The 15,277-nt window shown below is 40.3% G+C and overlaps 1 protein-coding gene across 4 annotated transcripts in view; it reads right to left on the reverse strand.

Annotated features, from left to right (window-relative positions):
* The window catches only part of LOC117457272 (syntaxin-1A-like), a 58,559-nt gene that overhangs the window by 11,400 nt on the left and 31,882 nt on the right, over nucleotides 1-15,277 (reverse strand). For all 4 annotated transcript variants that reach the window (XM_034097243.1, XM_034097245.1, XM_034097244.2 and 1 more), the window contains exons 4-6: nucleotides 4,872-4,946; nucleotides 2,175-2,248; nucleotides 1,741-1,849 (exon numbers count right to left, since the gene is read on the reverse strand). In XM_034097243.1, the coding sequence (XP_033953134.1) occupies nucleotides 1,741-1,849; nucleotides 2,175-2,248; nucleotides 4,872-4,946 (258 nt within the window). The remainder of the gene's footprint in view (nucleotides 1-1,740; nucleotides 1,850-2,174; nucleotides 2,249-4,871; nucleotides 4,947-15,277) is intronic.

Here is a 15,277-nt window from a genome sequence, read left to right on the forward strand (position 1 = left end):
GTGTTTGTTTATTGATTAACCCCAGACAGTACTGTGTGTTGTCACTTCTGTTCTTTTGACTTAGTGGGCAGTGCTCACACACACAGACCTGATGCAAGTCTGACAGATGGCCAGAGGAGATTACGTCTGTGCCAACTGCCCCTGCTCCCCTCTGCTATTACCACTAAATGAGTCATAGTGTTTTTCCCTGCATGCTTTGTGTAAAAGGTGACTGTATCACAGGGACTGTCAGCAGGAGCCGTCACAATGCAGCATGCCACGATGTCGTGGTCCAGGAGCTCGGGGCCTGCAGATAATACTGTCATTTCATATTATGCATACAGTGTGACACAAGTGTGAGGAGCTGCAGCAACCTGGCATGTGCAGTATATGGGAGTAGGTGTTAGTGATGCACGTGTTTTGGAAAGTGGATTTAGTGTGAGATTTGTTGTTTTGCTACACTACAACAGAAACATTCTAATGAACATACTGTATAGAATTAAATTACATTTCTGTCAACAACACCAATTTTTTGGGTGGGATGATAATTGTTGGGCGTACTCTCTGAGTTATATGTAATGCTGTCAAATGACACTCGAAAGCATTTGTTTCCAGCATATTTGCACTTTGTGTTACATATCTATGAGATGTTATGGTCTGTGTTCTTTGTTATACTTTCCTGTCAGACAAATGTCCCCTTGGGGACAATAAAGGCCAGGAACTGAGGTAAATACCTTTTTACAAACCACGTTAAAGCCTCTTTTTTCATTAATAATAAATGTAACAAACTGTAGGTAACAAGATTGCAGAAGACGATGGGGAACATGTGGTTTTATAATTCCAACTGCACAAATACCCAGTAGAGTGGATGGTGTCAATTCATTTAAGCTTACTTAGACTGTTGAAAAACCGTTTACCAACAGAATTATCAAGACAATGTGTGGGAAGTGTTTATGACGCTAGCAGAAGGTTGTGTTGGTTACGTTTTACCACATGAATCTGACCAATTATGTTGTTAATATTTTTGAGCTGCAGTAGTTTGCATGTCTCTAATTACAGTCATAGAAACGTATTACATCAATCACAAATGTATAAAATAGTATATAGAAGTACTGGCATATCCTTAGACATATCAGGTAGACAGACTTAACACAATAGTTGAAAGAGAAATATGAACATGAACAGCTGTTTTGGACAGAAATGACCCAAGTTGATTACAAATGTCCGCCCATTGAAAGTGGCTGCCTCATTGAAGGTTTGTCATGTGGTAGATCACGCTTGTAAGCGTTAACCAAATAGTACATTTACATTTTATAGTCATGTCAGTTCAAAATGTCATGAATTCATAATTTTATCCTATTAGAGATTTGTGTGAAATTATCCTAATTAGCATATGACTTATTGAGTTAAGGCCAAAAACCAGTTGGTGAAGTCCCAGCTGTGTTGATCTATTATCTATTTAGTGCCTTTGTAAGCTTAAGGTTATTGGAAGATGTGTTTTATATTAAGACATTTCCTTTCCAAGATATCATGTTTAAAAGAATGGGACGATAGAAAGTAGAAAAATAATTCAGAAAAATATGCATAACACCTCGCTTTTGGCACGAATATCTAAATCCACATGAGTTTTGATACAAACTAGAAAACTGCAACACTATGACTGGGAAGAGATGCAGATGTGTAACTGTAATTCTCACAGTGTTATCACGAGTGCAGTCAGTATGAGGGTGGTGGAGGGTTTAGTCTCCCACGTCTACTCACTGATCTCCAGCTGTCTCTGAATGCGTCCTTTGCAGCGCTCCCTGTAATCCGACTGGGTGGTGTTGTACTCTGACATCACCTCGACAAACTTACGAGACAGTGTGGAGTGCTGGAGACACAGCGAGGAACAACAGCATCACACACCGACTTAATAAGTACTTTGAATTGTAAATTAACCGATGAGCAGCAGGTGCAAACATACAATGACATTCAGTGTCAGTGTGTCCCTAATACATACTACAGTACTATTCTGAGTCAGTCTTTTGTATATAGTGTGTTCCCACTGAAGTGACAACATTAATTAAACTCAAAGCAGTCAGTGGGCATGCTAAAAGGCGAGAGGAATATGGAGGAGCTGCAGGTAAAAGTGAAACAGTTCCAAGCAGATGTTGGCGAGCAAAAATAAGTATAAAGTACGTTTAATTGAACTGTACCTGCGTCTTACGTATCCTCAGGTCAGCTGATGACTTGTTCTGACTTTCTTCTTGCTCAATGGAGTTTTGGATACCTGCAAAGATACAATAAAATGTGCATTCAACATCAGCGAGAGTGCCCTCTTTTAAAATGAACAAAAAGATTAAATAACATTATGACTGCAGTCTTTAGTTGTCTTTAGAGGTTCATTACACCAAACCAAATAAAAGTGTTGTATGAAACAAACTGCTCTGATGATTTTAGTGTCCTTAGAGTTTTAGGATTTAGGATTAGGATGAGATTAAAAACCAATTTTTAATCTAAAATAAGTCATAACTCTCAGTAAGTAATAAAAATCCTTAATTGTTTTTCAGATATCTTAGTATCTAGTTTATAGTTATTTTATATATGCACATCAGATACAGATTAGCCTCGTTGGCAATACCTTTGGATGTCAGGCTCCCTCAACAAAATGTATGAAAAAAATATAACATATAAAAGTACGAATCTAAGAAAAAAGATGATACAGAAATGTAAATATATGGATGGATACATTATAAGATCAAATAAATATATACCGTTTTCTTTTGTAGAAACTAATCCATTTCTAATTCAACACATGGCTGCTTGAACAGCACTTTCCTTACTGCTGCCTCACATTCACACCTCAGCAAGTAATTGAAGAGGAGCCACTGCCAGCATAAAAGCTTACATTCAAGACTGTCAATGTGAGGCCATGTGAAGCAATCATCAATTGAATGTGAATTATACAGAGATGTCATGCCTGCTCATTTACATTCCAATGTTACTATCATTTTAACTGGGATGAGACGGCTGTACCAGCTCCTGCACATATTCCATCATCAGACCCTTTGTGAGATGTGTACACCTGCAGCTCTGAGTGAACCTACTGTACGTCTCCCTGTCTGCAAACAGCCTGAGCATATAATATGTTAACTAACAATTAATATGCACATTGTTTAGTTTAACATAGCAATAAAGCAACAGCCTTCTTCTCAGACAATAATGAGCTTTGTCATAAATAATTGGGTTACTACTTTTTTTTTAGCATATTCATATCTAGATAAACTGCATTTGATTGTGTAAGTGCCTCCTCTCTGTACTATGAAAACAAAGTCAAATCTAAATTATTTGTAACATTGAAATGTTGCCAAAACATTTGTGGGAATTATTAAAGCCACCCGTTGATCTTGTTAAATCTGTGTCTTCATAGATTCAGGCTCATCTCACCTACAAAGTGAAACCCTACTGAAAATGTAGTTAGTTTGTACTTTCAACACACATTATAAGTACTTTTAGAAAAGTTTTAAATTCAAATTTTTCAATTGAAAAAGGAGCTTTGTACTCTTTTCTAGTAAAAACAACTTCTGAAGCAATTTGAGGGTGTCCCTTTTGCTAATGTTCACATGTCTGAAACTACCCCAAAATGTACATTAACTCACTGAATCCATGACATAGATGGAAAGTGATCTCAAGGCAAAAGGTACAGTAAATGACGTGAGTCCCCTTGAGGATCTATCCCAGGATGTAGTTACGCACGCACGTACACACGCACACTAAGGTAACCTGTGGCAACAACTGATGTGGAGTGGAGTGGCTCCGTCAGAGGCCTGTGATGCAGAGCCTGCTCTGATTGATAGACTTGTGTGTACCACTGTACATGTATGAGCACATTAAACTGTGTGAGTGTGTTTATATATGGCTTTAGTCCCGCAGTAGGAGAGAAAGGGGCTATTATCTTCTAGCCCTTTCTCATCACGTTATGCTCTACTTCCCTGAAACATACTGTATACAGATCTTTTATCCCTGACCTCGATTCTTTGACAACTGAGCCTGTTAGGGAGGCACAGGAGAGAGTTTTAGGTAATGTAAAAAAAGGTTATGTGATTGACAGAAGCTTTGCTTTTGAATATGGTAAACTCTTGGTATATGCCAAAAGAAAAAGGAGAAAGAGAAACATGCGTCAGAATTGTAGGCACATACACACAACACTGTACACTATAAGTATCTCAAGGAGTAAGATCTCAGACCAGCTTCATCCATTAGGCCTGCACACAGTATGTTCTCGTAACATTAGTGTGTTACGTTTGCACACCAGTGTGAACAAAAGTGTGTCCATGCATATGAACCACATCCACCACCTCTGAAGCAAGTCAGACTCTTCAGTGAAGACTCTTCACTGAGTTTAACTGAGGTTGTATGCTAGCTGTCAGAAGATACAGTTCCCTGTCTCTCTATTGTTACCCCTTGTGATTTCATTATGAAACACTCATGAAAGAAGTAGTGGATTAATTTTCTGTCGATTAATTTTCAACTTTGGTGGTAGGAACTTCCCTATATCTATGTATTGTGAAATCATTTATATCTCACAAAGCATCTCTGTATGTACTAAGTTTTACTCTGCAAAATATAGCGGGAGACCCTCTTACATACCTTAGATATTAGATTACTCTAAAAAGTGATATACCACCTCTGGGTGAAAATTGAAGAAGAGATACTTAATCTATTTTGCCAAACGTCAAAGCTCCTGGTCTAAAATTAACTTGGGAAGAGTTATTGGGGAGTATTTTGAAGTAAACAAGTGTAACGAAGTCTGTATGGAGCTGGCTCACACTGAGAAGTCCATATGCAACTCATTAACTACTGAACATACTATTACGTTAGCTTCAGCAATTGAAAACAGTATATATACTCACTCTTTAATTTGGAGCGTATTTTGTTGGCCAACTTCTTGATGTCTGCCATGAGATCCTCCAGCTCCGCCTTGGTTTCTGGGGAAAGAGGACAGAACAGAGTGAGGAGAGATTTGTGGATTTAACTAACTCACACAAACCAGCCATTTTCACCGAGGCAGAATCAATACTGCCACAAGAAATAACTCTAAATGTCACTCTGAACAGAGACTAACAGCAAATCATCAGCTTCAGTATATCTCTGCATGTCTTGTACTCCTTTGTGCTTTTTATTTAGAATACCAGCATCCTTCACTTCCACAGTCCACTGTCCTCTTTCCATCTAGGCCCACACCCTGGAGACATAATACAACTCATGTGGGTTGATGGGTACATGTGGGTGCTGACAAGTAAGATTTGCTATTTTAGTAAGTAGCGGAATTACTTAAATCACGACGGACTGCAGCACCACCTCGGCAACAACAGGATGCAAAAACAAAACCTCAAATATAAACGCAGAGGCACGTCGCAGCAGCTCTATTTGGGGCTTCTCTTTTTTTGGTCAGTGATTGTTTATCACAAACAACGTATCTTCCACGTTTGTGCACATACAGTATAGACGGTTCTTCTCATCAGTGCGAGCTTCAAAAGGCAGCAGCTCTGAAAGATAGGGTGACTGTCACTTCACGCTGCCATGTTGCTTATGACGAACTGAAGTTTCCTTTTAATCTTTTCTCCCTTCTGTCGCTTATTACAGCTACAGCCAAACCAACAGTTTCATAATCATATTTCACAGACACTTCAGATTGTTACACATGGGGGATTTCACCGAAAACACATTTTTATCAGATTTTTTAGGTCATGCTAATTTGCAGTAAACCCATTTTATTAAATGAGGCTGGTCTTAAAGATTGTCTTTTGAAATTGCATAGAAAATTAGATCAGAGGATAGGAGATAATCTTATGTTTAGGTTTATAGGTCACTTTCATCCCTCTCATCCCTTTAGCCACCTCTATTAAGCATCCATACAGAGTGTGTCAACATTTGTTAAAGTTACAAGCCAATAAAAGAGCATTAAAGAACAACCTTTCTTATAAATACATATTTACATTAATGTAAAACATTGGTAAAGTAAGTTGTTACCCATCTAGTTTTTACTACATAGAGTCTGGAAATAGAGAAGAACAAGAGAATATAGCTTTAACACACTCCCTCTCTCCCCCCTTTTACCCTGAAGCGCTGATAGCCATTTTAGTACATTAACAGTGAGAAAGTAATTTAAAATCTTAATGCCATAAAAAAAAAAGATCTCCATATGTTAAATAACCCCAGGAAGACAGAAGTCATAAAAAATGGTCTACTCAATCTAACTATTAAATCAAACCAAAACTGCCTGAAGTACTTTTTTATAATGAGTTTGTTTTTGTGTGCTTCCTGCTTCTTTAAAGCTGTCAATCATAAAGATTAACAATAGACTGGAGGTAGCCCTAAACTGGAACAGAACGCAAACATCTGCATCTCATAACAGACAAAACCTCAATGGATTATTTTATACATTGCGTAAGAAAAACTTAAATTGCTACTAGATGTTTAATGTTTATGAAATACTTGCAAACACTTTGTAATAAATAAGAAGTATGTCCTCATCAGAAAAGAATGTTTTGTCCTTTACAGCTGCACTAATAGAGACGGAATGCTCCTCATGGTATTTTAAAACACTGACAGACAATTAGTGGAGGATCCACTAATATAATAAGGCATCATTTTACGCACATTTAATAGTGTATGTCTGATGAATCCTAATCAGCAGCTTACACCAAACGCTCACTGGGACAAATCATGTGAAATGATAACATACAAATATAACAGCTCAGTGGAGCTAGAGCACCTATTACAAAATGTTTGGCAAAGTATTACAAAGGTTTATTTTGCTGTCAAACAAACTGCAACCATATCAGCTAACATCAGCCTGTGGTACATCCAGCTCAGAGGAACAAAGTGGTAGACGTGTGTTTACGGATAACTTCCAACATGTCATGCCCGGCTGAATAAAGGTTAATGTAAGATAGCTGGAGCATAGGCAGGCATTTATGTTTCTCTTTTTTTTTTCAGTCAAGAGATGATAGGAAATGAGGTGACAGAAAGGAGAGAAATGTTCAAAAGAGGTTCCTGACTCATGTGATGTAATACACATTTCTGTGAATGTAATGCACGAACAAGGGTCAAGAAAAAAAGACTTAGAAACATATCTTACCATTTACTAAGAAGTGGACGTAGCAATCTCGCTTTGCCGATTGGTTTGTGGACTACGGTTTGAGAGCCTCCAGCTAAACTACAATATGCTTAGCATATATTTTAATACATTCCCCAATGCAGAGAAATAGTCAGGGTCAAAGACTGAGCTGAAGAGGTGGGCTGAGGTCCTGAGGGAAAAATAAGCTGTGGTGTGTGTGTGTGTGTGTGCGTGCGTGCGTGTGCGTTTTGCTTTGCAGATCAAAAATGATCTGTCTAGGAATGCAAACTGTTATCTTTGATTTGGATTTTTTTTTTTTTTTAATCATATCCCACTTCAGATACACCTTTAAGGGGAAGTGTCGCCCTCTTTTCTGTGTAACCATAGCAACCTCTGGTAACCTGCTCCATGAGGTCAGCAGCACCAGCATCTCAGAGATAATGACATAAACACTGAGCGCCGTTTGGCACCGTGTGTGGAGCTATGGTTTGTGGTTTATGTGTGTTAAGGAGTTAGATTAGATTTCACCATGGTGGTTACCAAACAGACGAGGCCAACCGGCGCGATGAAGTGTCGATTCAGCCTCATTATTGTCCGTTGAAAAAGAGGAAGAGAGCTGATTAATAAGTAGAGGAAGAAGTGAGAGGAAACCATATTAGAGGGCATAACTGAGGAGTCAATTGAGCTGTGGCTTCACACTCCATCCCTCTCCCAGACGCTCTCAAATGAAATCTTCAGGTCACGCTTGTTGCCATCATTAAGACTGTGTTGCTATGGCGATGTGTGCAGTCGGTCCTCTCACTAGCATCGGATTGTTTCAAAGAGGCAGAGGGAAAGATTTGCTCTAAGCAGGAAGAAACGCAGGAAATGCAAAAGCTAGAAGAAGGATAAAATAAATGGTGTTCCAGAAAAGAAGACAAATTGCTTGTCTGTTTATGGAAATGATCCAGCCTTTAAAAGAATAAAATTACCATCTTGTGACACTTTTAAAAGGTTTGTGTCGTCTGTGATAACCAATTTGCTCGGGGATAAAAAACGCTTACAGCCGTTGTTTGTTTTAGGATATTATTTATTTTACAATATGAAAATATATGAAGCGCCAGACTTATCCTTGAAATGCAACAAAGGTCCCCAAAAGGACTTAAAACTAGTAATAATGTCTAACTAAATAATATTAGTAACTAGATGATTACACTGCAGGCGTCTTCAATCATCCCGGGAGTTGGCACTAAACTGGAAACAATTTCAATTTGCTTTTTTGCCCATACAAAATCAGACCAAATGACAACAATTCAGAGAACCAAAGCAGAGCAAACAGAGACAAGCTAACGTAACACTTCCCAATTCCAACCAAGGACTCTGAAGTCACAAAGCTGACCGATAGGAGATGGTTGACATTTGATCGAAAAGGCTGAGCTAACAAAGAATTGCAGCAGTAACAAGACAGTCCAATCCCTTTAGTACAAGCACATGAGCATTACATCTTTGTGAAATCAACCCACAGCAAAGTGTTATAATTGCTGCACTTAACACTAATGAATGAGCCACTCACTGAAAAGCATGAATGAATTTGAATGTTCAATGTTATTTCTTCGAACAGTGCCAGGCTAAGCCAAGTTAGTTGGCTGCTGGGTTTATATCTGAAGTACAGACACAAGAGGGGCAAGCAAATGAATAAGCATACTTCCCATGATTTCAAACTGTTCCTTTAACCTGCACCTTATTCTGCATATCAGTCCCAATATCACAGCTAGCGTGGACACCAACAATATGCCAACGAAGTGAGTATACTGGTATTTGTTCGCCGACATCTGATTTCACGTGGACTAAAATCAGCCAACATGTCTACTTATCAAGATGGTACCTACATCAGACCGCAGTATATATCTGAGATTATAAAGATGAACATGCTGGTAGTTCTTGCCAACACCTTTAGCATCAACCCGACACCAGCCTTGGTTCTACAGTAGCAGCTTTTATTGTCCTGACTCCTGTACCTTAAAAGCTACCTCCTGTCTCAATCATCAGCCTGTCTATTATTATATCCACACAATGTGTGTGTGTGTGTGTGTGTGTGTAATGTTAGTGTACCTTGACACTGACGAGACACCAGGCCACTTCGGTTTCCTCCACTCTATCTCAGGGTGAATTGCTGCCACTCTAAACCGCTAACTTGCAGTCATTTATCTTTTTCTTCATCTCGCTACCTCTCTTTTCCTCCCTCTGCTCTCTCTGTAAATATATTACCAGTGTTTGCACCGCTTATTGATCGTCTAGAGTCCAGTTGTCTGATGTTTCGGAGAGACAGAATGTGAGCTCATCCCTCAAACATCACTGATATTTGCCTTGCTGCAGGAATACAGAATGAACTCAGGTAATGACAAACTGACAGCAGAGATCAAATGTAAATGCCATACAAAACACTACACTAACCTACAATGATCGTTTAGACTTCAGATTTGACAAATTTTCTATGATGAATCGTGAATAAATACACACATGAGCAAAAAAGGACAAATAAATATTCAGTAGTCACTTCAAAGTTGCCATTATTATTCCAACCAACTTGATTATGTTTTGATGTTTTTAGTGTTGTAAATTGTCGTAATTTACCAGTGGTAAAGTGGTATAGTCATATGATTTTGTTCAAACACATGGTTTCCCTTATCGTGGTAAACAAGGAGAAATTAATATTTAATGAAGCCCGACACCTTGATCCACTGTCAGACATAAAGTAAAAGGTGTTGGGAAGCTGTCATGCAAATGTGTTAACCTTTTATTCATCAAGAATGAACTTAGAAATTCAATAGACCAATATATTTTGTTGTCAGTGTCTGCAACTGATATATTTATTTGGGCACGACTCAAGAACAGATGATGGTGTTCATGTTTAAGTCTTTGTCTAACAGTCTGGTCCGTCTCTTTCTCCTGCAACATCTTCAGAGACACGTTAACTGTGAGTGTTACCGTCACTCTGAAACCTCCCCTGCCTCCCAACACTTGACATTTCCATCAAGAGGCATGACCTCACTGCCCGCTGGCTCAGGAGTCAAGAGGACAGGGCCACATTTATCTTTTTAGATTTGACCTCCGTTATATATGCTTAATTGTGCGTGTGTGTGTGTGTGTGTGTGTGTGTGTGTGCCCTTGGCCTTGACATCCTATTAACCTCCCTTTAAGAGGGATACTATTATTCCACGGTATAAATTAGTGTCTTCAATTGCTATAACAGCGCACCATTTCAGAAATTAAGAGAGAGAGATGTAAGCGATAATAGAGAAAGCAATAAAGGAGAGAAACAAAGAAACAATATTCTTTAAGAAGAACCAAGGGAATTCAGAGAGCTTTAAAACACTTTCACATTTTGGGTGAGGGTGGAGGAGCTCTGGCAAACAGCGCTGCGAGGGTGGGAGCACACTCAGCCAAAATCTGATACTAGAAATAGTAACACTCACAGGCTGCGATTAAAACAAGCTTCTCCAGAGCTGCAAGTTGAGGACTTTTAAGAGTCAGAGTAAGGATGCTCTTTAGAAACTGGAGGCAGGAGATGTCAGAGGGCACAAACACTAAGTGGTTGGAAAAACAGAATGAGAAATGTTGTTAAATAAACTCTCAGTGTTAAGGAGCAGATTCTCTTCATTTCATTTAACAAAAATATTAAGTACATTTTGCAACTTTGAATTAGATCAGCAACAATTAAAACTGTACTTTATACTCAAACATGTATTAGGTAAACAACTGGAATTGCAGTTGACTCTGGTCCAGAGTGAAAATGCTGATGTGAAAATGGAATATTATACAAACAAAAGAAAAAATGAACATTACATTTTTCTTCTTTGTTTGCGACAAGCCACATTGAGCTGCTCAGTTTACATTGTAGACTTATTTTCTAGCCGGCAGCAGTTGGAGACGATCCAACACTCAGCAGTCAGAAGTGCTAAGAGAAAACACACATTTAAATTCCCTCTGGTTTTCAGTTAGTTTTGCATTGATTTTTACCTCCTCGAGGTAACAGACAGCAGTGCCAAGTATTGCTCCAAGCTGCTCGTCTCAAATTGTTTTAATGTACAAAACAGGAAGAGCATTAAGTGCAGCCGGATCAATGTTTCATGATCACTTCTCAGGTTTCCTCCAACAGTCCAAAGACATACATGTTAGGCTGGTGGTAGAACAGAGAATTGCCCCTTAGTGTGATTGTATTGTCATGTTTATATGTGAGATGTAATTACGTGGACGGATTATCTTGTTTTTGTTATTAATTAACTGGAATTTAGTTGGGAAATGTGTTAAATTGTTTTGTGCTTTTGTTCACTAATTATTCCCAGTAGTTTTTAAAATAACACCATAAACTCAGTGTAAGATGATCAAACACTTCTAAATTCCCTTTTGCCTGTCACAAACGATACAACATTATTTATAACAATAGCCCAGATTCTCTGGCTTTGACTATTATTACTACTTAACAATGTACACTTGGACATGGACTATGGTGGTATGTCCCTGTTCACACACGACTGCCTGGCCACACACAGCTCCAACACCATCGTGAAGTTTGCTGACGACATGACCGTCATCGGCCAGATCACCGACGGCGACATCTTGGTGCCAGAATAACAACCTCCATCTCAACATCAGCAAAACCAAGGAGCTGATTGTGGATTACAGGAAGCAGCAGAAAGAGGGACACACCCCCATCGCCATCAATGGGACTACGGTAGAGAGTCAGCAGCTTCAGGTTCCTCAGGGTCCACATCACTGACATGGACTCACCACACTAACACCATCACCAAGAAAGCTAGACAGTGGCTCTTCTTCTTCCGCAGGCTGAGGAGGTTCAACATGGACTCCAGGATACTCTGCAACTTCTACAGGTGCACCATAGAGAGTATTCTGACTGGCTGCATCACGGCCTGGTACGGCAGCTGCACCGCCCTCAACCGTAAGGCTTTACAGAGGGTGGTGAAAACTGCACAGAACATCACCAGGACGGAGCTGCCATCCATGGAGGACCTTTACTCCCAGCGGCTCAGGAAGAAAGCCCTCAGGATTATAAAAGACCCCCATCACCCCAGCCAAAAACTGTTCTGTCTGCTGCCGTCTGGCAGGCGTTACCGCAGCATCCGGACTAAAACCACCAGATTCAGGGACAGTTTCATCCCACAGGCAATAAGACTGTTAAACACCTGAACAGTTGAAACAACATCCATAACATTCATCTGGCTGCTACTTAGAAATGATTTATCTAATATATCATATTACAATCACTTGTAGACTCTTATTGCACTATTTCACAATTGTACTATTTATTTCAGTATTTACTTGCTCTATTTTTTCTGTTTTTCTGTTTTATTGTGGAGCCTGTGACCTAAGATTTTCATCAACATAACTACACTGTATTTATGTATGTATAACAAATAAAAGCCTTGAACCTTGAACTGTCTAATGGAGCAAAAACAGTTCTTATGGGTGAGTATTTTTATTCTAGTGACATACATCTGTAACGGAGGTGATCTCTGGGGCCATAGATCTCGGCCTCCGTTACGGATTCTGTAGCTTCATTGGTGGCAAAGTGTATGTAGTCTGTGCATCTGTCTGTGTTTTAGTTTGTCTGTCTCTGTTTCCTGGTTTTATGTTGAAAAGTGTTCCCCTATCCCCATGTCTGTTGCTGATTGTGTGCACCTGGTGCCCTGTGTTGTCTCCTCCCCCCTCACCTGTGTCCTGTTGGTTTGATTAGTGTGGGTGTGTATTTAGGCTCTGTTGCCCTGTCTGTTTGGAGGCTGGTAGTGTGGTGGCTGGTGACTGTGCGCACAGGAGCAGCAGATTGAGGCTGTGTCATGTGTATGAGTTAATAAATGCCCACACCGGGTTGTATTTTTGGACGTTCTGCCTCTGCCTCCTTGCTTGGTCGGGCCGCTCAATTGTTAGCTTCACAACACCAAACCCACATGGGCTTACAAGACAACCTACATTAAATTCAGAGGAAAGACAAAACTGAAGAGGATGAGGACACACACACACACACACACACACACACACACACACACACACACACACACACACACACACACACACACACACACACACACACACACACACACACACACACACACACACACACACACACACACACACACACACACACACACACACACACACACACACACACACACACACACACACACACACACACACACCCCAGCCAAAAACCTTGTATAGAAGTATTAATGGCAGATATAATATCAACTGGGCAGTAGAATGCAACCTAATCCTATCATTAAGGTGAAGAAAGAAGGGAAAAGACAGCTAAAGGCGATTACATTACATTGCATTTAGCTGACGCTTTTATCCAAAGCGACTTACAATAAGTACACTCGACCAGGAAGACACAACCTTGAAGAAAACAGAATCATATAAGTACATCAGGTTTCATAGAGCCAAACATTTCAAGTGCTACTCAACTGGCTATAGATAAGCCAGTCCTTTATTAGTATATAAGTGCTCTGTTAGCAGTTCTTTGTTAGTAATTCTATCGCTCGAGGTGGAGTCGAAAGAGATGAGTTTTCAGTCTGCGCTGGAAGATGTGCAGGCTTTCTGCTGTCCTGATGTCAATGGGGAGCTCATTCCACCATTTTGGAGCCAGGATAGCAAACCCACGTGTTTTTGCTGATGGGAACTTGAGTCCCCCTCGCAGTGAGGGTGCAGCGAGCTGTTTGGCTGATGCAGAGCGGAGTGCACGTGCTGGGGTGTACGGTTTAACCATGTCCTGGATATAGGAAGGGCCAGATCCATTCGCAGCATGGTACGCAAGTACCATTGTTTTGAAGTGGATTCTAGCAGTTACCGGAAGCCAGTGGAGGGAGCGGAGGAGCGGAGTGGTGTGGGAAAATTTAGGAATGTTGAAGACCAGACGAGCCGCTGCATTCTGGATGAGCTGCAGAGGTCGGATGGCACATGCAGGTAGACCAGCCAGGAGGGAGTTGCAGTAGTCTAGGCGTGAGGTGACGAGAGCCTGGACCAGAACCTGCGTGGCTTTCTGGGTCAGCTGGGGACGTATCCTCCTGATGTTGTAAAGCGTGTATCTGCAGCAACGGGTTGTAGCAGCGAAGTTTGCCGTGAAGGACAGGTTGTTATCTAGGATCACACCCAGATTCCTTGCAGTGTGAGTCGGGGAAACAACAGAGGTGCCGATGTTGATTGTCAGGTCAAGAGTGGGACAATCTTTTCCCGGAAGAAAAAGCAGTTCAGTTTAGCCGTACCCAGCCATCAAATGTCTAAACATCTAAACGTCTCAAAGGAAAAGCTGAGCGTAAAGGTCACTGATGCTCCAGCAGGAGAAGCAATCACTGACTTTTGGCCTTTCATTGATCTATCAAGAACAGGCTCATCCATCAAAATAACGAGCGGCACAAAGCTAATAAACAATGCTAGAAAACGAAACAAATACTGCAATTATTTAATGGCCCATGTGAATTCAATCATGCTTCTAAAAATAAATTGCAATTGTCTCTTCCCTTCCTGCATTAGAGGAATTTGCTCATGAGGAAACACAGGTTCAATACCCATTATGACCTGATGGCTATTACCTAATCTATCAGTACTGAACGTACTACCGTTCAGAGATGCAGCGCACAGCCCACACAAACACACAACATCCTTAACACCCACTAAGTAAAAACAAGCACTCACACACAGACACAAATACACACACTGTATTGGAATGTGTGTGTGTGTGTGTGTGTGTGTGTGTGTGTGTGTGTGTGTGTGTGTGTGTGTGTGTGTTTACTGGAGATGACCAGGGAATGTCTTTGGGAGTAAGAGGAAGTTGTGGTGGTGGTCGGGTTGTAAAGATGGCCAGGTGAGTGGTGGCTGGAGAGATGTGATGTGATTATGAAACCGTGACAGAAACACAAGGTTAACCGCCGTACAATTTTACGCTGAGTTGTAACGCACTTAAAGTCTCAGCGCCTATTTCAGATAAAGACTGAGAAGGGAAGGATTAAGATTTGAAACCATGAGAAAAATACTTTTGCTGTGCTAGAAGAGGAAAAGCGGAAGACACTCAAGTTCTGTCTGGTAAGAGAAACAGAAACAGAACAGATTCCTCTCACCACAGGGAGGAACATGAAATAATGCCAGACTTTATATTGCAAAACAACCGACAGAAAAAGCAATACAACAACAGAATTCATATAAAAA

Source organism: Pseudochaenichthys georgianus, chromosome 13 (assembly GCF_902827115.2).
Source record: "Pseudochaenichthys georgianus chromosome 13, fPseGeo1.2, whole genome shotgun sequence".
Taxonomy (NCBI): Eukaryota; Metazoa; Chordata; class Actinopteri; order Perciformes; family Channichthyidae; genus Pseudochaenichthys; species Pseudochaenichthys georgianus.